The sequence below is a fragment of the Medicago sativa genome, chromosome 4, assembly GCF_051527215.1.
Source record: "Medicago sativa cultivar Bolivia chromosome 4, Bolivia_mono, whole genome shotgun sequence".
Taxonomy (NCBI): Eukaryota; Viridiplantae; Streptophyta; class Magnoliopsida; order Fabales; family Fabaceae; genus Medicago; species Medicago sativa.
The window spans coordinates 8385155-8410424 of NC_140752.1; the positions used below are offsets into that span (position 1 = coordinate 8385155).

Genomic DNA, 25270 nt, shown 5'->3' on the forward strand with positions numbered 1-25270 from the left:
AAATATCGCAAAAGTGTATAAAAGAAATGCGCTAAGATACTCTCTATTTTCTACAAGAGAAATAATGTCACGATATCTTTATTGTATGAAATATAGATGTGAAAATTATGCATGGTATTAGTAGAAAATGGAAGAGAAAGCTAGTTGGCGGGTGAAGGAAACGAAGAGGAGTGGTTAATGTGTAATAGGAAATGGTCATGTATACATACCAAGGCGATGCAGTCAATATAAATCATCTTGGGAGTTATATTTTATAATGTTTTCCATTTCTAGACTTTTCTTTTGGTCGCATATGGCTTGTTTTTAATATACTGATGATATCATGGAGCATAAGGGTTTCTTTATGGTGTGTGTGTGTGTATTTTTCCATTCTTTTTTACAATTTTGGGATTGAACTTATGACTCATCACTATATTATATGTATACTATCTAAATTTGAAACAAACAAGGCATCGATTGTCAATATCTAAGCACAATTTGTTTGGTCCACAAACGTATAAGAAAATGGCATGTGTAGTTAATCATGTTTTTTAAATTTGGTAAAGCACAATATGATGAAGACAGAAGAAGTGAAAGAATAAATGGTGAACCAACTTTGCCTTTTTGGTACAAATTGTGAACCAACATTAATCATTCAAGATAGAAAATTAAATTGTGTCCCGTAGGTGTAGCTCAGTTGGTAGCTAGCAGGGATAATTTGTGCAGGGGCCGGGGTTCGAACCTCGGATTTCCCACTTCTCCACACATAATGTGTGTGAATCTAGCCACTGGGTTACTTGACAAAAAAAAAGAAAATTAAATTGTGTAAAAACATGTAGAAAATTGATTCAACTAACAATAAAAAAGTTGTCATTATCATGATCATCATTATCACATCATCAACATAATAACAGGTTGCTCAATTTTTAATTGGTTTCCGTAGGCCGTTAAAGTTGACATAATATGAATGGAACATTCAAAAATGGCCCCCAAGACCTATATGTATTTTAAGGAATTCAACTTTTCTTGACTAGTAAATAATTTACTTCAGAGGATGAAGAGCGTAATATAATTATAGTTGATCAATAATTGAATTATAAATATTATATAGAAATTCTTTCACAAAAAAAAATATTATATAGAAATATAAATTTATATTAAATATAAATATTATATAGAAATATTATATAGTTTAAGAAATTGCTCATTTCCTTATATCAACCGTAGTTAATCGCCGTTTAGCATTTTTCAGTGACAGCTAACTACTGATGACACTTTTAAGATCAGTTCAATCATTTTTAAGTCGGTTCAACCGATTTTAAAAGTTTCAGCGGCAGTTCAGTGACAGCTAACTACTGATGACACTTTTAAGATCAGTTCAATCATTTTTAAGTCGGTTCAACCGATTTTAAAAGTTTTAGCGGCAGTTAACTACCGCTGAAAAATGTCGAGCGCCAATTAATTGTCATTGATATAAGGAAATAAGCAATTTCATAAGTGAGAAAAGTAATTTTCATTGGAGAAAGTTCCTAAAAGGCCCTCATGCATAAAGAATTTAAGGCCCAATATGGTTAAAGGACTAGATATTTGTTCGATAAACACCTCAAAATTGCTCATTTGGTTGAAAATCGTCGGCTGAGAGTTACGATCGATCAAATTTTACACAAAAACAACTGATCGAGATTGAGGCTCGATCAGGAACAAAATTGAGATGTATGTTAAACAACTTTCAAAGAATTATACCCCATCCGTCTTAAATTATGTCATTTTAGCAAAATATGTTGGTCCCAAATTATGTCATTTTACAATATTAATAAAATATTAATTTTTTTTTCTTTCTATTATGCCCTTACCATTTATTACTCTATCTTTTTCCAATTCTTTTGATTTATTTTCCCATACCATTAATAAAGGATATTTTTGTAAAGTCATTCATATTATATCTTCTTCATACAACATTAAATACATTTTTTAATCCATGTGAAATAGCTAAAGTTACCTGTGAGTTATGCAATATTAAAATTTGACAATTTCTTCTCACATTCTACACACTTGGTTTGGATTATGAAATTAAAAAAAAATTGTAGGGTTTTGAAGTATGTTTTTAATATGTTTTACACCTTTCGAATTATATCACTGAAATATTATCAAGACGAGCGAAAAAACAGTGGAGTGGAATAAAAAATTGTACATTTTTTATCCGTTGAAATCGAAGTCCATATTTTTTAATTTAGAATCACACTAATCACTTAGCAATTTTTTTGGTTACAAAGCAAATTCAATCACTTTGCAATTGAATCAATTGATTTAACATGAATGGATTCCCTTTTACATAATACATTATTTTCAATTGATTAGGTGCTCGTTAGGAACTTGGGATGTTTGCTCCAAACATGTGTTTGTCAAGAAACTACATATTGTAGCTTCTACGTTTTCACGTCTAAAGTGCCTCGAAACACGATATGATCAAACCGTAAACGTATATCCAAACACATACGACATTCGTTTATGAATGAGTAAATAGGCAAATACCCCTCTGAAATTATAAATTTCGTCAATTACCCCCCTGACATTAACAAAACTTCAATTACCCCCCGAAATTGCACAACGTTAATCAATTTACCCCTTCCGTCAAATTTTTCTGTTAGTCAACATGACCTTTTGCAAATACCCCCCCTGAAGTTTTGCACTTATGTGCAAAATGTCCCCCGAACTTGAAAATTTATATATTTTTTTCTTATCCTTGACTCAAAAGTTATTTATAATTTGAATGGGTTTTTTAACTCTAGAAAACACTATCAACTAATGAGATTTTACAACAATGTAACAATGTCTACATAACAAGGAACGAGGGTTTGAAAGGTTGCACCAGTACTGAAGAAGTTAGTAGCAAGAAACCTTCAAAAATAGCTTAAGACCAAATATAAGCCTTTAATCCTTTGAGTTCTTTACTTAGTTCAGCAAGTATGGGCTCCCCTTTCTGCCTTTCTGCCTAGATTTGAAAAGTACGTATAAGTTTTTCAGCTCCCCTTTCTACCTAGAATGCCCATATGATCAGTATACCAAAATTCTGTTTCTGATCTGATTATATATGTGCAAAAAACTTCTCTAATTTGTTTGTAAAGTGCATAAGTAAAGGTGTATCCATGTTTGAATTTTAGTTTGTCAGGATCAAAAAGTACTTCAAATTAAATCAGTGATATACCTTGTGCATTTTATGTATAGCTTTTGAGTAATATAAATTATAAATAAGTTTTGAGTCAAGGATAAGCAAAAAATATAAAGTTTTAAGTTTGGGGGGCATTTTGCACATAAGTGCAAAACTTCAGGGGGTATTTGCAAAAGGTCACGTTGACTAACATAAAATTTTGACGGAGGGGGTAAATTCATTAACGTTGTGCAATTTCAGGGGGGTAATTAAAGTTTTGTTAATGTCAGGAGGCTAATTGAAGAAACTTACAATTTCAAGGGGTATTTGCCTATTTACTCGTTTATGAATATGCTAAGAATCTTGAGCCACTTGGCATATGATCCGTACTTGCAAAATTTGACCGTCTTTTAATTTCGTTTTGTCAATGAAATAATTAACCACTTCAATTTTTTCTTCAACCCTCAATTTGGAGTTACTTCTACTTCCACTCGAAAGGATCTAGCTGATATTTACTCTCACAAGTCACAACTAGAAAAACAAAATAATGCCAATCAAATAACATGCAATTTCAAGTTTGAACATCTTATATGCCAGGCCACAACAATGAAAAAAAAATATAAACATTAAGAAAGTAAAAATATTCAATCTTCCCCTCAACATTTTCTGCAACACATTATCACTACAATTATAAGTCGTTAGGTTCAGGGCCTACGAATCTGAAGGCTCGGCTCTGTAATTGAAAAGAGGTTTGTAATAAAATAAAAATGTAATTTTTTTAAAAGAACAATGTTCTATTTAAATTTTTTAAAAGATAAATACAAGGTGTCGTATATATGCAATACACCCAAAGATGAAAATCACTACCGTATACATGAGGAACCTCAAACCACCCTCCCAAAAAAACACTCACCTAACACCAAAAGCTAGATGACTCAATTTTAATAGGCCTAAAACAAGACAACAGAAGAGGAAACGGAAATTAAATCGGGGAAGAAGAAAAGGAAAGTCCGATGGAATGATGGTGATGGAACGCGTACAGAGAGAAGGAGAGGAAGGAATTTTTGTTTTTAGTGGGATAGTACTTAGTAGTACTACTAGACTATAATTTTTTTTTTAGACCCATATCTTGGGAGGCCCGGCTCCATTGAGCTACTTGCATACCCTAAGGTCTAGCCTGTTTAGGTTGGCCCTGATAACATGTGTATAATAGTTGACACAACTGAAATCATCATAACTAGCCAGGACATGTTCATCAACTTGGTTGCCGAGTTGCTATCTGAGTTCTTGGAGCCAGGGGAATCTGAAATAACACATACATAATTATTTTAAAATAATTTAATTTTCTCAAGAAAAAAATTACACAAAGTCAAGAATGTGACTCATTTTAAGTAGAGATTCATATTTTTAGGTAAATTCTTATCAATTGAACTATGTTCACGAGAACAAGAAAAAAGTCTATTTATTGTATAAAAAAAACTATTATGTCAACTATTGTTTTAATTTTAATGATAATAGACCGACAGACGACGGTATAGAATAAATTATACATGCATCTAATTATATCTTATGGTAATTTCACTTTATTAAATTAGACATCGAGTAGATAAGGAGATGATCAGACCTCATTATTTTTTAAATTTACCATTCATAATACTTTCTACTAAAATGTGAAATAATTAGAGATATTTATTAAAAAGTTAATTAATACAGTTAAAACTTAAAAAAAAAAAATTAGGGATAGATAACATGGTAAGTTAACAAAAATTGGACTAAAAGAAGGAAATCATACTTGAGAGGCATGACAATGGATTAACATGCTGACCACATCTCCCAGGCAAACTCTGAGCATCACTAATATTAATGCCAGCTTTCTCAGCTTGTCTTGTGCCTCTATTACTTACCAAGCTACATAAGCATCTTGCATCAGATTCAATCATAGATTTCAAGGGATCACAACAGCTATCAGGTGGATTTTTAGTCCCACTGAGGTAGTTTAAACAAGGTGCTAGCTTGTTTAAGCAAGAGCTATCTTGAGCATTTCCTTTTGAGACCAATGTTACCAATACAATAAATGCAATTAAGCAAAGTGGTCTTAATTTTGTTTCCATCTTTGTGATTAATAATTGTTTGTAGTCTAGTTATGTCCTTTTTGTGCTATTATGAATATGCTATATATATTAAGTTATTTGAATAATTATAAATTAAGTTGGTGATCAAACTTATAGCCAACTAGTTGACCCTTTAATTTATTTTTTTTCTTTATTGTTGTTAAATTGTGATAAAACGTTTAATTTTGTGGTGCAGAAATGTTGTACTTGTGTATGGTTAGACAGGTGAAGCTACTTTAATTTTAAAATTTCATAGCTCATAATTCAAATAGGAACATATAAGATGGTTACCAACCCCTTTGAGAGGCTTAAATGTGTGTTTTATTTACTAAAATTATGACCTTATGGGCAATATAATATATATTAAAGCAGTGCTAGGTGTTATTTATATACACATGTTAGTTAATTGTTTGATTATCAAATATCATCAGATATGTCATTTGAGTTAAACTCATTAGGTAGAGACATTGTATATGTCAGGTTCGAACCTCGGATACCACACTTATTTACCTTAAAATGGTGAATTTTTAATCATTAAACTACTTGATAAAAAAAACATATCATCAAATCCACCATTAAAATAGTGAAAAAAACTATCTTACGTGTCCAACAAATTATCCGACGGAGATTAGTCACTATTATATAGCGGTGGAAATTTCTTACCTATGAAGCTATAATCGTATAACATGTTCGACAAAAAAAAACTATATCATCAAATCTATGAAAACATTAGGTGGATTGATAAAATCAAACAAACCATCAAACATTATAGAAAGGGGCATTTGTTCTTATTTTTTCCTTTTCTTTGCTACGCATAGTTCATACATGTTCTTTAATAGAGTACCCTTCTAAACAATTGTGTCAAGAATATCATTCTACCAAAATTGGTATATCCATGCTGAAATAAGTACATGATTTAGTCCTATGATAAAAGGCTAACGGTGATTTCCTTTCTTCTATAGTACCCATTATCCAAATTTAGAAAACCCTTAAACAGTGTAGAGCATAACATAGTTAAAATCTCCTGCAAAATTCATATATCATCAACAACCACCCAACACTGTTGTCAAAACAAAAAATTACTCCACAATACGATTTTTATAGAAACGGTGGGGGTGATAAAAGCAATTTTCATTATGGTGTGAATGTGAGCCCATGTTGGTCTATCAAAATTTAACTGGATGCATTTGGGCCTCGCTCCGAATTCTCAAAACAGTTTGACTATTACTTTTCACACCCTATCCATTTCTCGCGCACCCTATTTTTTTTTTCCAAAAATGTCCTTGAGATTTTCGGATTTTAAAATCCGAACTGGTGATTTCCATTGTTATAGGGTGAAAAAGAATGAGTTTTTCACCAATTCGGATTTTGTAATCCGAAAAAATTCGAAAATCTCAAAAAATAGGGCGCGTTATATGATTTTTTTTTCCAAATTATAGAATCTGAACACCTCCTAAACACCATTTTTTCATGGTACTGATGCAGTTCGGATTACGTGATCCGGACAACACCACCACCAATTCTGAACATGTTTGTAACATGGATAATCGTTTTAAGGACAATATTAATCTTCCTAGCTTTCATCCTTGTGTTTTTATGATCAAGACTCCCTTAGAAGGGACTTCTCACGGGACTCCGCCATCAAAATCCAAAATTTCATCGTTTAGACCCTTTTTTCATGGTGTTAATGCAGTTCGGACTACGTAATCCGGACAACATCAACACCAATTCTGAACATGTTTGTAACATGGATAGTCATTTTAAGGACAATATTAATCTTCCTAACTCTCATTCTTGTGTTTTTATGATTTTATTTGACATGAATAGACCCTTATTTTTGTTGTTTTTAAAAGCAAAATTCAAAATGGTGAAATGGGAGATATTATGATTGCTGATTATACATAAGCATAATCCGGATTATGAAATCCGAACTTGTCCGGATTATGAAATCCGAACTGCAAAGGGGCATTTTTGGAAATTTTACAAGGTGCATGAGACTGCTATAGGGTGGGAAAAGTAATAGTCAAACAATTTTACTTGTTATTTTTTTCTCTCCCTATTTTTGTAGAATTTGAACTTTTAAGCACGTGACAACAACTTTACCGTTGTGTCAAGACTCCCTATTTAACTCAATGTCTTAAAATTCATCCTTTAAAAATAAATAAGTGGGAAATTTAGAGTTCGAAGTCTAGTCCATGTTAAATAATGTTAAATAAGTTACATTTTCCTAATATTCTTTTTTTTTTCAATAAATTTTCTTAATTTCTTTCTGTACCCTTTTTACTCTTTCTTGATTTATTTTCCTATCATTTTATTTTCTTATCCATTTTGCTTAGTTAACTGGTTTCTTAATCTGCATTTCATTTTTGTTAGTCAGTTTTAACTTTTATGTTACTTTTTTCAGCACTCTATTTATTTGATCCTCCTGTTTGTCATTTCGGTTGTTCTTAAATCACTTTTCTCAATTGTTACATTTCTTAGAGGTTGACATCATTTCTCTTATTTTCATTGTGTAAGTTTCTATTCTATCAAGTTGTGTGTCTTCAATTTCAGTTTTGTGTGTGTTTGATTGAAAAGTTATACACCAAGTGTGAGGAGAATAGCAATTTAGAGAAACAATGAGAGAGTATCAAAGGAAACTATGTCAACTTTATTCAATGGAGAAGTTGTGAAAACACGTGACGAAATACACAGTACAATAAACCCTTTAAACAGAGGAGTTATGCTAACTAACTATGGTTACTTGACTACCAAGTAAACTCTATGATCAAATTAATCCTTAACTAACTAATTCAATCTTATCCAACTAACTTTTAACTAATGTCAGTTAACTAGTTATTGTGAACTTACTAATCTCTAACAAACTTGTGTTAATCTATAATATACATCATAAAAACTATATACTAGACTAGTGGACTAACACATCCTCTATAGCAATCCTCTAGGGTGGCCCTCTAGACATATAGTTTGGATTATACAACTAGTAGTGTACACATGTCTATGTTTTGTTGGTTTTTCCTTATCGATTCGACGATTCGCATTGTTTTGTCAATTTACATTAATTTTATACAATACTTTTTTGCACATGCTTTGTTAATTTATGTTTAAAAATCACATTGTATTTATTGGTGAAAGTGTAGATCATGAGTTCATATCACTCTTAATGTGAAGACTGAAACTTCCAAAATAATGTTACTTTGATCAATAATCACATACTACATCAAACTCATACACGAATAAAATCTCTCAAAAATACACCCAAAGATCATTGCTAATTTAAAAGAAAATAGATGAGGAAGCAAGAGTTGGATGAACAAGTATTCCTCTTATAGGACAGTTGAGAACTTTTTTCCCTTTAATGTAACCACATCCATCAATCCAAACCCATTCCCATCTACCCATATTCCCAATTTTTCTACAAATCACCATTCCATATCCAAGTTCTCTATACAAACAAATAGCATCATCATCACTCACACACTTAGCACCCTCCCAATTTCTCTTCCCACACAATAATCTCACCCCTAATTCACTTGGCATCTCATCAACCAAACACCATTTATCCCCTTCACTCATTTCCCAAACACAAACATTTCCACCACACGTGCCACCAATCAATCCCAACCCTCCATTCCATCTCACAAGTGTTGCAAATTCAAGCCTATCTGCAAGTGGGACACTAAATTCCCTCCAACAATTATTCCCAACATCAAATCCTATTACACTATAAGCCCTAGCCGAGGTTATCCAATACAACGTTGTTGTTCTTCTTCCCTCTATACACACATTCTCATTTGGTGTCCAAACCGTTAGCCTAACCGAAAATTCAACTGGCATCGACCCAACGATTTTCCATGTGTCAGCACAAGATTCATACATCTCCACGGTCGGATCATACGTGGCGCCACCATGTTTATCTTCGGACATGCCACCGGCCACGTAGATTCTAAAACAAGGAAAACACCAAACATCATTTGGTTCCAAAATTGTAACAATTCCACAAGCTGGATTTGTTCTTGAAACATTCAACTTAGGAAGGTATTTGAATTGTCTTGTAAAAGGGTTACAAAGAACCAATTGAAGTGTTGTTGAATTTGTTACCTTTAAAAGGATGAGGCTACCAATTGGACCAATTGGTCTAAGTGATGTGTGAAATGGAAAGAAATCTAAGGAAATTTCGTGCCACTTTTTTGTGATGGGATTGTGAGCATAACAACATGATTTTTGGTAATTGCGAATTGGTAGTGCTATGAACCATGGTGTAGTCTCATGAGGTTTGTATTTGGTTATGGAAGTTCCACATGTGTGCCAATTCTTGCAAGTTGATCTTGCTCTTGCTAAGGAATCTGGGGAGAGAAAAGAGAAGATGGATGATAGAACATCAAAGGGTAGGTTGTTCCACATAGAATAGAAATTGTGAAGATTTCACACTAGCAAATAGAAAGGTGGTGATGATGATGATATAAGAATAAGAATATGTAACTTCATCTACAAGTAGATTATTATTCCTCGGTTGTAAATTTTTGTCAATATAAAATTTTAATATTAAAAATTCGCAAGAGATTTTAGTAAAGAAAATTGACTCTTCCATGTATCATGGTAACATTTTTTTAATATGTTACTTGTATAATTGTATTGTTCGTATTATCACGTTTTGGACCAGCACGTTAATTTAAATAAAATATTGTGAGTATTTGCAAAAATAAATTATTTATTAGATAAAAAATAATTAAATTGTATATAGAATATTTTTTTTTGGATGGATTCTTGTATATAAAATAATTTAAATGAAAGAATAGAAGAAAAATATACACTCAAATCTGAAAGAATTTAAGAAAAAATATGCACTCAAATCTGAAAGAATAGAAGAAAAATTTGCACTCAAATCTGAATCAACTTGTATAAATTTAACCAAAAAAAAAATACTTTAGTTTATAAAAAAAATCATCAAATAAACAAGGAATTATTTTACCGGAATCGGTGGTCCTCGTACAATTATTAGAGGCCAATTATTGCATTGAAATGTGTGATCCACATGTGATGCGGAGCTTTGTCACGTCACCTACCAAGTTACTATTATGTGTGTACTTTGTCTCTTCTCAATTTAATATAAGCTTTTTATTTTGTGTGATTTATATAAAGCTTTTTTATATGCCTTGAAATCTACACATAACAAAACAAACTGACAGATCATGTTTCTTTTGAATACATCCAAAGGTTGGGATAATAATACATACGAATGAGTTTATGTCTATATAAAACAAATCATATTGTAACTCATAATATAATGTGATTTCAAAAAAAAGATAATTGTATAACTCATCATACTTATGTTTGTCCAATTCTTGACTCATCTAAATTATTTTTTCTCTCTAATTTTCAAACTTAACCATGGCTATTTTTAATAGAAAAATTGAAGTTTAAGTAAATTGAGATTTTCAGAATTTCCGAAAAAATAAGCCATTCATAGCCGATATTGGGTCCCATGGGGAAGTGAGATAGAATAGAAAATGGATTGTAGAAGAAAAACAATTATCTATAACGTTTGAAAGATCTTAACTTATGAACTACATTTTTAATTTAATCTCTTAATGTTCAAATATTTTGCAATTAAAATTATGTTTATTGACATGTCTAAATAATATACTTTCATCAATTAGTCTCATTAGTCAGAGAAACTCCAACTTCTCTCTAAGTTTTCCTTCTCTTTCATTCATCGAGGAGAGGTGGTTTTAGGTCATTTTTGACCTAAAATCATCTTTTTTTCCCTTTCTTTCGATCTAAATAAAGTGATTTTCACAAATATCAAGCGTTTTCTTTTGTGTTTTTTCGTGATTTCGTCGTCTAAGTGCGACCTTGTGTTGTTCGTCGTCTTGTGCGGCGTTGTTTGATTTGGCATCTTGTTGCGGTGTTCGTTGGTTCATATTGAAAGATCAGCTTCAGTCAATCACAGATTCAATCAATGATTTGGACGTTAACGTTGCAGATCCAGAAACAAGAGTATTCTGGTGATTTAGATTTTATCATATTATTTGTAGGCATTTTGCCGTTGTATTCTATTAATTTGGGTGCTGTGAGTTTGTTCGCAGATTCATCCTTTACGTTTTTATCGATCTTGATTCTGATGTATTCTATCGATATGAATGAATGAATATCGTTTTGTTTTTGTAAAAAAAAATGTCTAAATAATAAACTGCAATCTTTTTTATTTCTCTAAAAAAAGGCCTATTTAGAAATTCCTTATATAGTTTGAGATCGCATCATGGACCAGACATTAAGATAGATGCTTCCTTCTTTCCTTATATTCGAACGGTGGTAAATGCTCCATTCTTTTATTGCAAAGGATCAAGAGGTTGTTGTTTTCACTTTTTCATGTTAAAAGATTTACAAGTGCCTTAAAGAAAAAAGTATACGTTTTTATTTTTATGGGACATCATCATAATTTTTGGGTTTTACTAATTAGTGCCCTAAGGGCAATTGTTAAAGAATTCATTAGTAAAAATTTTGTCTTTGAAATGCAAGCTTTTACTTTTGTCTTAGTAATAATTACAAAATTTGTTATTGCAAATTTACTTATTTTAGTACTCTAACCAATGCCTCAAGGGCATTGGTTAGCATTCCCCTATTTTTTTTTTTTTTAATTTATAAGTTTAATGAAAACAAAAAGATAAGTATATCAAATGGTTATAGATAGATCCAACGAGCAATGAGGATTTATAAAAGGAAGAAAAGGAAAAATAAAAACGATAATGAAATTAAGTATCTTTTTATGTGTTGACCCATCGTTTTTTTAGGAAAAGAGGCCCAACTAATCTTTAAATGATTTATCATATTGGGAGCTCATTGATCACTCAAGATCTTAGAATTAAGAGTAAATTACACTCCCCTCTCCTCAAAGATGCTTGAATTACACTCATCTCCCCTCTTATGTCAAAATATACACTCCCCTCCCCTTGAAAAGTAAAATCTACACTTCCATCCCCTATAAGATGCTTGAACTACAACCATCTACCTTAATAATTAAATATTTACTGCACTTTAATCGATTTTAACATAAATAAATATTTTTATGATATATACTAATTTTGAACCACCATTTAAGAAAAATAAATTCATTTCTTTATAATTTAAATGTCAATGATAGTTAAATTTAAATATTTTGCTATTAATTTTATAATTTATAGTATAAAATTAACCTTTAAATAACCATGTTTTATTGTCTTTAGTAATTTTTCACATATTTTAATTTTATCTTTGGTTGTTTCATATTTTATAATAAGGTTTAAAACTATATGTTAATGAAATTGTGAATAAAAAATAGCGAAAAATATGTATTCAAATTTTGATTTTTTTTGTGGGGACCGGGGTTTGAACCAAGGACCTTGCATATTTTTATGCACAGTACTATTTTTTTTTAAGTGTGTTAGATTATTTTATTTTTTGCTAGATTATTAAAAATAAATAAAAAATATTGAGGGAGTAAAGTGTAGATTTTAACATAAAAGGGGAGGGGGATGTAATTCAAGCTTCTCTTAGGGGAGGGGACTGAAATATTTTCTAATATGTTTTGAATAAGAGGGGAGGGGAGTGTATATTTTAACATAAGAGAGGAGGGGAGTGTAATTCAAGCATATTTGAGATGAGGGAAGTGTAATTAATCTAGAATTAAACTAAGGTTCTTCTAAAGAAAATTTATTAACTACTTGAGTATAGTATAATCACTTGGTAAAAAATTCACTTGAGAGTATGTACACATTCTTAATCAATCAATTCAACGCTGAAAAAAATTAATCAATTTTTCATCCTAAATTTTTCAGTTCTCAGAGAAAGGGCTCTCATAGTTTGTCCGACTAAAAATTCTTCTAAATATGATCAACTGATTGACTGAAAAATAAGCAACATATGAAAGTCAAGCTTTTTTTAGGATCCATCCTTAATTAGAGTTCATTAACTATTAGAGATCAATTACTTGTTATTAATCAATTAAATCTTTATCAAAAAGAAAGTTAACCATTGAAATGGTTGTTATGACTTTCGTTAATCCTTATCATCGAATATTTAGATAGTCAAAGATAAGGTGATTTAGATTGTATTTCATGCAAAAAAGACACCTTTCCGTGTTAAAATTGTGTGCTAAAATAAATTAATCAGTAAATGCATTGAGATTGACATTATATGTCAGGACTGCATTATTTTTAAAAAAAATTATTCAGGACTGCATTATTCCTTTTCACACAAAAAAAGTTCTGTATTAGTTATTAGTTAGACTTTTTTCGAACGGCAAAAGGAAATGTATCTTACTTATAAATATTACAAAATAGAATAAAGTACAAATAATAATATCATAAAATGTAAGAGTTAGACTAATATGTGTAACACTCTCCTTGTAATTTAATTATTTTGTTGAGTTAGAGTCTATTTAAATGGCTTTATTTTATTATTTATTTATTTGATTGAGTTTAGAGTCTTTTTATAATTTAATTAATATGTTTGATAAGTGATATTTTTATTATTATGTGTTGATATTTATTAGTAGCCCCTATTGTATATATTTAGTGGAAGAATATATTTAGTGGGAGAATATATTTAGTGGAAGAATATAATTATTAGAATAAGTAGATTTGGGGGCTGAAATAGAAAGAAGAGAGTTATTGGGCCTAATTAGATTTAAGAAGAAAAGTTAGTATTATAAATAGAGGAGATGTTAGGTTGAAAGACTAACATATGCACAAAAAAAAAAAAAGGATTTGGAGAAAACAAGGTTTAGAGAGAAGAGAACAAGAGGAGAGAAGAACCAAGAGAAGGGCTACCAATCGATAATTCTAAGATAAGGGTGAGACTATCATTCGGTAATATTAAGACCGTAATTCTGAATTTGCAATTAATATGTTCTAGGATTAGTTTGTGAGAATTTGCGAATTAGGGTTCTGAGAGAGAATTGATGATTAGATGATGAGAAATTGTTAGATTGATGTAGAAATTATGTACAGACATTAGATAATCCATGGGTAATCATAATCATAGAGCTTGAAGTGAATTTATGTTGTTCTTGAAGATTTTCATGAAAAATGGGTCAAATGGTGATTTTTTTTGAAAGGGTGTTTTAGTTCAAGTTTTATATGGATTTGGGTGTCTTTTCATGTTTAGAAACGTTTAAACAAACTTTGGGACCAAATTTGGGCTTAGGGGATTCAAAATTGGGATTTTGGGATGAAAAATGGAGTTTTCCCGAGAGCTATCTCTGACAGCATTCTCTGTTTCATGTTTTTGCATCTTTTTCACACATTTCAGTTTTGAATTGGCTTTAGGTGTAAACACGAAAGTTGTAGGTATGAATGTTAGCTTTCTAATGCCATTGGTTTGACTTCAAAAGGATTTATAGAACTTGAGTTATGGTCAAATTACTGCACGTAGGTCACAGTGAATTTTTATGGACTTTCAGCACAACTTTTCCGAATTTAAAATGAAAACTGGTATTGATCGGTACAGAATTGGTCTTAGGCGTAAACATGAAAGTTTTAGATAATTTTGTTAGCTTTCCAGTGGCTTTGGTTTGACGTGAAAATGATGTTTGGTCTTTGAGTTATGATGAAAATACTACAAGGATGTCTTAGCGAAATTGCACGGTGACAACATTCTCTGTTTCATGTTTTTGCGTCTTGTTCATATGTTTCTGTTTTGAATTGATCTTTGTTGTAAACATGAAAGTTGTTGATAATTGTGATATCTTTCCAGTAGCCTTGGTTTGACATGAAAATATGTTGTGCATGATTATTTATGTTCTTACAAAGATACATGATGAATTGTTGATACTTGAATACGATGATATATGATGAATTGTTGATGTTCGAATACGATGTTATATGATGAATTGTTGATGTTTGAATATAATATTAATGATGATCTGTGAAGTTGTTATAAGATGATTTAATGTTGTTACTGATGATATATATGATCGTATATGCATTATGTGTTATTATGATGCTTATGTTGATGTGATGCTTAAGATGCTATTATTATCATTTGATACTGTTATGTTGTGATGCTGATATGAAATGAATTTATAAGTATTGCATATGTTGTTGTTGATCTTTATTAAGATGAAAATGTCGGTCTAAGTCAAAGAGTTGTAAGATGTTCATGAAGTTTCTAAGACGTAAGATGTTGAGTCCATGCATACTCATTTAAAGATGAGGGCTCATGCCCTGGAGCTTGTGCTCAACGACGATGAGGGCTCATGCCCTGGAGCTTCTGCTCAACGACGATGAGGGCTTATGCCCTAGGAGCTTTTGCTCAACGACGATGAGGGCTTATTCCCTAGGAGTATATTTATGCTCAACCACGATGAGGGCTTATGCCCTATAATGGTACCACATGCATTTGCATTTCATGATATTCGAGATGGTTTAAGACGTTAAGAGTTGCATAGTCGAGTCTAGATGCATTGTCAAGTCAAGTTGTTAAGTTGTGATGTTTTAATGAATTACCTTGTGATGTCTTTTAGTATGATGATATGCGACGATGATTGTGACTGCTATATGATGATATATTGCTAAGATGAAATGATGATGTCTATGTATTTGATTATAATTGTTAAATTATAAGATGTTTATATTGTTAAATGTAATTTATGATTTATGAGCTTAATATTATTGTTTGAGAAATCTCACCCCTTCTGCTTGAAAATGTTGCTCTGCGTATGGGTAACTTGCAGGTAACCAAGATTAGTTGTGGTCGTGAGTGGACTCCTCACAAGTGTGTCTTAGGTGCTCTGATACGTAACAGGATGGGAATTTGTTATTGCTTTCTGTTCCTTACGTATTATTTAAGAAGTTTTCATGAATTATTATCAAACTTAGTTGCTTTGAGATTTTATGTTGAGACCCTTGTGCCATAGATTATTTAAGATGTTGAAATAATTTCCGCTGCGAAGTTGTAGATATTACATGTAGGATATAATGGCAATCAATGATCTTTCACTCCTACAATTATTTTCTTCTTAAATCATATAACCGTTTTGTTTCCTATAGCTATTGGTCTGTTACATAACCAACGGTAAAAATGATTTGTTTTATTAGCATACATTGGTTAGTATTAATAGAATACTGCTAATGGCTGCAACGGATAGAAAAAATATTGATGTCTTTAGCAGTATCTTTATACAAGATGAGAGACATACATAGAAATGGATTAGTCGTGCAATGGGAAGGAAAAATTAAGTTCATGCTTTCTATTCTACTCTCAATTATTCTGGGCATTGTTTGTGAAGCTCCATCGTGTTTGGTCTCGAGTGCACGGGTTCAGACACGCAGTTGTGTAAACCTTGGGGAGCAAAACCGGATTTGGGTTGCACCGGAGGTCCACCGGAAATTTGCTTTCAGGGCAGTGACTTTTGTCACGGCACAACAGTTCTCTTCTATTCTTTCCTAACTATCCGAAAAACTATTTTTCTCTTAATATTTCCAACAATCTGAAAGCAAATTATTCATTTATTCAATTATATTTGGAAATACTAACTTTGTGATTTTTCTATGTATCATGTTGGTTCAAATTGCATGGAAAGAAACACTTGATACCTTCATCAAGTGGATGGTAAAGAACGTTGCGGATGAGAGTTCGAATGATCGTCGTATGATTTGAGGTAAAAGGACGAGTTTCAAGTTCAAGTAAGCCTAAAACTCAAAGATGTTTATGCATATAAATATTTAATCTAAAGGTGTGATATTTTCTATGTCCATAGTTGCGAGAAATTAATATTTTCTATTGGAGAAAATTTTATATGAAAATTCTACATTGATAGTATAAATTATAAATTAATATCTTCATATGAAAGCTTGAAATGATGATAGTGATTCTAATATTTGACATATATGAACTGTGAAAAGTTGTGGGATGGTTTAAACATTTAACGAACAACTTTTGTGGAACATATATATATATAATAGAGTCACGAAATTGATGTTTTATCCATTAAGAAAATTACCTTGGTGCTTCATAATTTTCTATTGGTATTTGTATGCCTATATATATCAATATTTGCAAGTTGTTTCATTTCTGAAAGTTTAAGAATGTTACGACTAATTTAATTATTCTAGCCTATATGGTGATGGTTAAGATTAAAATAAAATAATGAATATGATTATGAATGTGTTGTTGACTACCCACAAATATCTTGTGAATTTTGGAGGGTGTTGAGTATGAGATTTTCGTGTAACTGGATTTTATTGTATAATTAATTAACATGCTAGAAACTTTTGGAGTTGATTGTGTTGTTGATGAATTTATATGGTTATATATAATTCATGTTTAACTTTATGTTGCATGTTGAGGGGAAAGACCTAAGTAAGAAAAATAAAATAAAATTATAAGAGTGGGAGAGTCATTCTCTTAACGTAAATTACTTAAATGTGGGGGTTATGAGAAGAAGAACAATTTTTGTGAATGATGTTTATTCTTGATATTTTTGAATGTACGCAAAGTTTTGAAACAAGAGAAAGTAGAAGGATTAGGGAAAAAAAAAAAAAAACTATGCTTAAGATAATTTCACTATCCATGAGTATGTTTGGGTTAACCATTTTTTTGAAGGAAAGGGTTAACCAATGCTATTTTATTATTATTTAAAATAAAAATAAGGCATTAGAAGTGAACTAAATTCCATGGTAAATATGGTTTAAAATTAGTGGATATGCCTTAAGGTAGCAATCTCATGAATAGAAAGTGGAATTCTAAAAGATAGACTCTCAATTCGTGTGTGATAATTGATTGTTTTATGGGTTTTATGAATTATATTATACATAATATTGCATGTGGTATAATGAACAGATGAAGTGTGTGAATTCATAAATTCAATGGTGATCATTTAAATGATCAATTATTTTTTTTTTCTAATCTATTCATATGATGTTGTTGGCTAGATATCATGTTCTTCTAATAGTTGATCTTAGAAGGATTGAATAGTGTAAATTGGATCTCAAATAAAATTGAGGTAGGTTCCATTGCAAAGTACTTATTTATCTCATGATGATGTGACATCTCTTGGAAATAAATAAGCAAACTAGCATAGTCATATTTACTAATGGAATCAAAATTCTCAGCTCTTGAATTTGCAGGTCAAGAAGCATAATAGTTGAAAGACTTGGTGTGAATGAGATACATATGTTGAGGAGATCCACACCTTCTAAATATTTTGTGATCACAAGCTATAAGCTATGTGACTAATAATAGTGTCTATGAGAGACGACACAAATCCTTTTGTGAAAGGAACTAAAAATAATGTTATCTCACCATTTGGGAAGTGAGAAAAGAAATAAAAAAAAAAAATTAAGATCCTTATGCGAAAGGATTAACCAAGAAAGTTGTCTTGGATACGTCGAGGGGGATGAATTTAAAGCCTTGAGTGGAGGAAATTATGGTGGATACCCAATTTGAGGTCAAACGAAACCATATGAATACTCCTATATGCACTACATTTTTCATTCCTATGGCGTGTGGTAGTGCTTAATGTGAGGTTGAGCTTTTAGCTCTTAATGAGTTCATAGCCCTAATTTTTGGGTGGTCCTTATGAGATGGACTTGATGGACTCGCCGCTTGTTAAATTTGAGGTTGAACATTTTTTTATGTTCTTAATAAATTCATAGCCTTTTATGGTGGTGCTTTTGAGACGCACTTGATGAATTTACCTACTTGAGTGTGAAGGCTTAGACCACCTTCTATGAAAGACTTGGGCAATCTTTCTAGAGCACTCATGAGCTACCCAAGGTGATAAAGGTCTTAAATATTGATGGAAATAATTATCGCGGAGCTATCACAATTTTAAAGGTAAAAGTGCGTGTTGTGGGGGTCTCATCTAAAATCTATTAAGTTCAAGAGTAATTTCACTTTATAGATTTATGGTGTTGTCTCACTTCACTACGTGTTAATTCAATCCTCGTGACATTAACACTTAAGCATGAAAAAACCTTTCCTTGCCCAGAGTTCTTTTCCTTTTCCTTGTCATATTCAATTCCTTTTCTTTGATTGCCATTAGTGGGGGATTGTAGGATATAATGGCAATCAATGATCTTTCACTCCTACAATTATTTTCTTCTTAAATCATATAACCGTTTTGTTTCCTATAGCTATTGGTCTGTTACATAACCAACGGTAAAAATGATTTGTTTTATTAGCATACATTGGTTAGTATTAATAGAATACTGCTAATGGCTGCAACGGATAGAAAAAATATTGATGTCTTTAGCAGTATCTTTATACAAGATGAGAGACATACATAGAAATGGATTAGTCGTGCAATGGGAAGGAAAAATTAAGTTCATGCTTTCTATTCTACTCTCAATTATTCTGGGCATTGTTTGTGAAGCTCCATCGTGTTTGGTCTCGAGTGCACGGGTTCAGACACGCAGTTGTGTAAACCTTGGGGAGCAAAACCGGATTTGGGTTGCACCGGAGGTCCACCGGAAATTTGCTTTCAGGGCAGTGACTTTTGTCACGGCACAACAGTTCTCTTCTATTCTTTCCTAACTATCCGAAAAACTATTTTTCTCTTAATATTTCCAACATTACATTGTTGGATTTTGAAGGATAAATTATTATTTATTCCATTTATGATTTTTAAGAAGTATAACATTCCGTTTAAGTTGTTAAACTCTGATTTTTATTAAGAAATTTTTATGTTGGGAAAACGGGGTGTTACAATATGCGTCCTGATTTTGCGACTGGAGAAGCACCGATAACATACCTTTTAACACATACTTTTTAATACATATGTTTGATTGATTAAAATTTACATGAGTCGATCCTACAGTTATGATAGAAATAAGATGAATTAAACTAGACTTTACAATGCTTAAGCCCGCCTTGGCAAAAAAAAAAAAATCAAGACATGGTATGTAATCCGTCATAGGCTGGCTTATTTTTCGGTTTGTCTAGCCTTTCTGAAAGTCTCATATCATAATCGTTTCTATCAAAAATATGTAGAAAGAGAGCAGTTGGCAAAATCATCATCTTCTCGCTCCTCAAGTGGTTTGATTTTGAGAATTTTATCACAAGTCCCATTGGTAGAATAGAAGGAAACTTGAAAATTGCTTTGACCTTGAGGGATAGCCTGCAGAGAAAGAGATTGCAAGCTGCTGATATTTAAAATCCAAACATCTTTTCAAAATTTGGCATAATCATCATTTCTAACCACCCACCCAACAAACATTGCTTTGGACATGGTGCAAAACATGAGAAATTGCACACCAAATACTTGAACGGTTGGACCTGTGGTAAAACTAGCACACTGGAATGATATTTAGCTTTTCATCACTCGAACCCAAAACTTCTCAGGGTTAGAATTCACACATATGTTTGGTTAAGAATTCACATATAAAATCAAGCCCTCCTCTAGATGACATTCTCTCTGATTAGTACTAGAACCCAAATAAAATTCCTGCAAATATGTTTGATCTTCTCGAAAACGGATGCTGGAAAATTGCAAGTTTGCATTATGTAGCTAGAGATAATTTTCAAGGAAGATTGCGCTAGGGTTACTCGACTTGCAAATATGTTTGATCTTCTCACAAACTAATGTCGAAATATTGCAAGTTATTAGATGACATTTTGTCTGATTAGTAGTAGAACCCCAAATAAATTTTCTTCAAATATGTTCGATCTTCTCACAAACTAATATCGGAATATTGCAAGTTTGCATTATGTAGCCGATAGGATACCTGTCAAGGAAGATTACGCTAAGGTTACTCAGCTTGCAAAAGAGAAGGAGTTCACTTTTCCCAACAAGATAATTTTTTTCTCATTTTATCTACAAGAAAGGAATAACTATTCTTAGTAATGTGTTGATCGATGATCGAGACACCAAGATAAGTTCCAAGATCATTATTTTGATCCGCTCCCAAAATATCACAAATAATTTGATTATTTTCTTCTCTCAAGTTGTAGGAGAAAGGTTGGCCACCAACAATTGTAGAGGACTCATACCTCTTGAACACCCGTTTGTTAGTTCTAGTGGCAGTGGAACCGTGGCCAGATCTCCCACAAATATATCAGGTTTCGACGGTTTTGGCTCAGGCGAAGCAGACACATGCGTCTAAAACTCTTCATCATTTAAATCCTTTTAACCGCCTTACTTGGTATGACCTTCAATGGTTTTAGATGATCTAATATGCTATTTGAGATCCAAAAATTATAAGTTTTCACTCTCCTCTTCCTTGCAATTCCCATGTTGAGAGTTGTCATCATGTTGAAGATCTCGGCGGACCGATCTTCAACATGAGAATGAATGTTTAGGTTTTCTTTATTATTTTCCTTTAGGCCAAATTGCACTTTTGGCCCCCTATCTTTCCAAAAGTTGCGGTTACGGCCCCCTAACTAATTTAAATACAAAACAGCCCCCTATGTTTTGGTTTTTTGGCAGTTTTGGCCCCCTACTCCATATTTGACCTGGTCTTTGCTGACGTGGCACCCACAACCCTTAAGTGAGGTGCCACGTGTATTTTTTTATTTTTTTAAATTCATGCAGGCATTTTTTAATTAAATAAATTTAAAAAAAAATTAAAAATCAGAAAGAAAAAAATTAAAAATCCAGAATTTTTTAAAAAACTCATTTTTTCTTCACCCATTCATCTTCCTCGTTCATCATCAATTTCCTCTCTGTAAAATCTCATGATTCTCACGCCGCTATTGCCATCTCCTCCTTCGATTCCAGGTTCGGACACTTCATCCTCAATCCATTCATTTTCATGCCAATTTTTCAATTCCACTTTTTCAATTATTTTTATCAATTATTAAAAAAGGAAAAAGAAAGTTAGGTCACATGACTTTCTCCTCTGTTTATGCCTATGGTGGAGGATGGACAAACGCTCATGCTACCTTCTATGGAGGAAGTGATGCTTCAGGAACAATGGGTATGCACCATTTTTCAATAAAAACCACTACTAGAATTAAAGTTTTGATTTTTATGCTTCTTTGTAAAAAAATATATCAGATCTTGAAGCAGAAAACAAGTAACCCATTTCACTAATTTTGTTGTTTGTGTTTGTTCTGTAGGTGGGGCTTGTGGATATGGTAACCTTTACAGTCAAGGGTATGGAACAAACAATGCTGCTTTGAGTACAACACTTTTCAACAATGGTTTAAGCTGTTGCTCTTGCCATGAAATTAGATGTGCTAATGACCATAGATGGTGCCTTCCTAGTTCCATTGTGGTCACTGCCACAAATTTCTGTCCACGAAACAATGCTTTACCAAACAATGATGGTGGTTGGTGTAACCCTCCTCTCCAACATTTTGATCTTGCTCAACCTGTTTTCCTTTGTATTGCTCAATACAAGGCTGGAGTTGTTCCTGTAGATTTTAGAAGGTAGGTTGCTTTTACCAAGCATCTACATTTTTTTCTTGTTTATTTAAGACCAAAAAAAGAAAAGCCTTAACTCAAAGCCATCAACCAATGAAAGGTTGGTTTTGGTATAAACTAATTTGTGTTGGTTTTGTGTAGATCTGAGTAATTGAAGGATAAGAGGGATCATCAATGAAAGGTTGAATCTGGAAGGTGTGTGAGATATGCATATAGAGGAATTGAAGGGATGTGAAGTTGGTGTTGCATCATACGTATTCAAGTATTTGTGTTGTGGTGTTATAATTTTGTGTGAATTTGTTTGATGAATTTATGAAAATGGTGATTTCAGCTTTTTGAGAAGAAAAAAATCTGGTTTTTTTTTTTTTTTTTTTTATGATGAATGTATGAAGAATGAGGAAGATGAATGTATGACGAAGATGATGAGGTCAGCAAAGACAAAATCTGGGTTTTTTAAATTTATTTAATTAAAAAATGCCTGCATGAATTTAAAAAAATAAAAAATAATAAAAAAATACACGTGGCACCTCACTTAAGGGTTGTGGGTGCCACGTCAGCAAAGACCAGGTCAAATATGGAGTAGGGGGCCAAAACTGACAAAAAACCAAAACATAGGGGGCTGTTTTGTATTTAAATTAGTTAGGGGGTCGTAACCGCAACTTTTGGAAAGATAGGAGGCCAAAAGTGCAATTAAGCCTTTCCTTTATTACTTCAAGTTCCAACATCACCTCTGTTTGGAACTCCGTCTCCCGGTGTTTCTTTATCACAGATGTTAGTGACAATAAGGGCTTAAAGGAAGTTTGTTCCTCTATAGCCCTGCCTTAGTTTTTGTTATTCTTTTCATTTCCGTATAAAAAAAAGGGTCATGTTAACTTGTGCCCTTATGACACAAGTTAAGGAGCTTAAAATGGAAAGTCAAAGCAACTTTTATATTATAAATACAATTTTTGAAACTTTTAATGCATTGAATGCACAATTTCCAAGATTTTTTTTCTACATTTAACCTTTTTAACTTATACCCCAAGGGCACAAGTTAACATTTCCCAAAAAAAAATAATGCGCTAACAAATACTCCTTCCGTCCCATAATATAAGCAAAAAATACTCATTTTCTTTGTCCCAAAATATAAGCAAAAAAAATAAACTTTTATCCTATTTAATCTTGTTTTTTAAAAAAAAATATATTTTTCAAGAAAAACTTTTGTTTATTCTCATAAAATTAAATGTAAATTACATTCAATTTTCTCTCTCTTTCATTTTTTCCATAACCAATAGCCAATGAAAATTGTTTTTACAGCTTCCTATAAAACTTTTTCCAATGAACACACAAAAAACTATACTTCAAATTCTTATGTTTTAGTTTTCTTAATAAGTGTGATTTTTTTATTTGCTTATAATTTGGGACGGAGGGAGTAATCACTAACACACATTTTTCACACATTCACTTTGAATAGTTAAAATGTAATCGAGTTGGCCAAATCACAGGAATCTTACATAAATTTAGTAGGATTCATATTTTTTATTTTTTTTTAAAAAAGTGTGTTAAAAATATATTGTTATTTTTTTAGGGAAAAAATATATTTTTATTAAAAATCATCTCCATTTCAAAAGGAGTCGGGTCAACTAAAAGAAGCTATATCCAATTTTCAATTGTAGTTCGTTAAAATTAGGCTTAAATGCACTTTTGGCCTCCTATGTTTTAAATAGTTGCGATTTTGGCCCCCTAAGAAAAAAATGGATATTTTGACCCCCTATGTTTTGTTTCTCTTTTGATTTGCTGATTTTGACCAGTCAACGCCCATGTGGCAGGTCACTTGAGTGATTTGGCAAACAGCTGTGTAATTTTTATTTTAAAAATTAAAAAGAAAAGCCATGTGTGTATTTCAAGAATTAAAAAAATAAAAAATAAAAAAGTAATAGAAAGATGCACGTGAGCTTCTAATTTTTTCTCCTTCTTCCTCTTCTTTCTTCCCCCTCATTCTTCATCTTCTTAATCCTTCAACATACAACCCAGAAAAACGAGAAAAAAAACTAGAAAAGGGTTATAAAAACAAAAAACACTTTCAACTTATAATTCAAACAACTTCATCTTCTTTTCCTTCTCCTTATCAACACCATCTAATCTTCAACATCACAGAACAACATAATTCAAACAATTATTTGCCGAAAGGTAAAAATAATGTTTGTATCATTTCACCCTCCTTTTCATAAATCTATTTCCTAGACAATTATTTCCCAGATCTGCATCTATTCTTCCACTTATTTGCCTCTTCTTTGTTTGAATGACAAACCCAATAACAGCAACAACTCCAACAGTGGGGATGGAAGGAAAATAGAAAAAGGAAACGAAAACAAAACATTCAGTGGGGCATAGAATCACATAAGAATCAAAAGGTTTGGAAATGAATTTTTACCTACCAAGCTGATTCTTGAAGCGAAAGGGTTAACTCGGTAGGATGTGTCTCTGATCAACACCTTCCCACTTTAAAAAACCACAAATCCTTCAAATATAAAAATAAATAAAATCGATTGCAGGTTTGATAATTTTGATGCTTACTGGATTTTTGAAACAATCAAATGGATTTTGAGAAAAGGGTTTTGAGATTCACTTAATCAAATGGGTTTTGAGAAATGAATTTTTTTTTTATGATGATCAGAGGAGTTAATTAAGATGATGGGTTTTGTT

General features: G+C 31.8%; 3 protein-coding genes across 3 annotated transcripts; 1 reads left to right on the top strand and 2 right to left on the bottom strand.

The window, feature by feature from the left end:
* Positions 1-4174: 4174 nt before the first annotated feature.
* On the bottom strand, positions 4175-5251 carry LOC146926011 (Bifunctional inhibitor/lipid-transfer protein/seed storage 2S albumin superfamily protein). The gene is made up of 2 exons (XM_085708068.1): positions 4920-5251; positions 4175-4430 (listed from the first exon to the last, which is right to left on the bottom strand). The coding sequence occupies exons 1-2, from the start codon at positions 5236-5238 to the stop codon at positions 4309-4311; spliced, it is 441 nt and encodes a 146-aa protein (XP_085564194.1). The 5' UTR covers positions 5239-5251; the 3' UTR covers positions 4175-4308.
* Positions 5252-8417: 3166 nt separating this feature from the next.
* Positions 8418-9826, bottom strand: LOC146926012 (F-box protein At3g08750-like). The gene has a single exon (XM_085758433.1). The coding sequence runs from the start codon at positions 9640-9642 to the stop codon at positions 8515-8517; it is 1128 nt and encodes a 375-aa protein (XP_085614559.1). The 5' UTR covers positions 9643-9826; the 3' UTR covers positions 8418-8514.
* Positions 9827-21849: 12023 nt separating this feature from the next.
* Positions 21850-23102, top strand: LOC146926013 (expansin-A10-like). Its single transcript, XM_085708069.1, has 4 exons — positions 21850-21937; positions 22026-22136; positions 22279-22591; positions 22727-23102. The coding sequence occupies exons 1-4, from the start codon at positions 21895-21897 to the stop codon at positions 22734-22736; spliced, it is 477 nt and encodes a 158-aa protein (XP_085564195.1). The 5' UTR covers positions 21850-21894; the 3' UTR covers positions 22737-23102.
* Positions 23103-25270: the final 2168 nt, after the last annotated feature.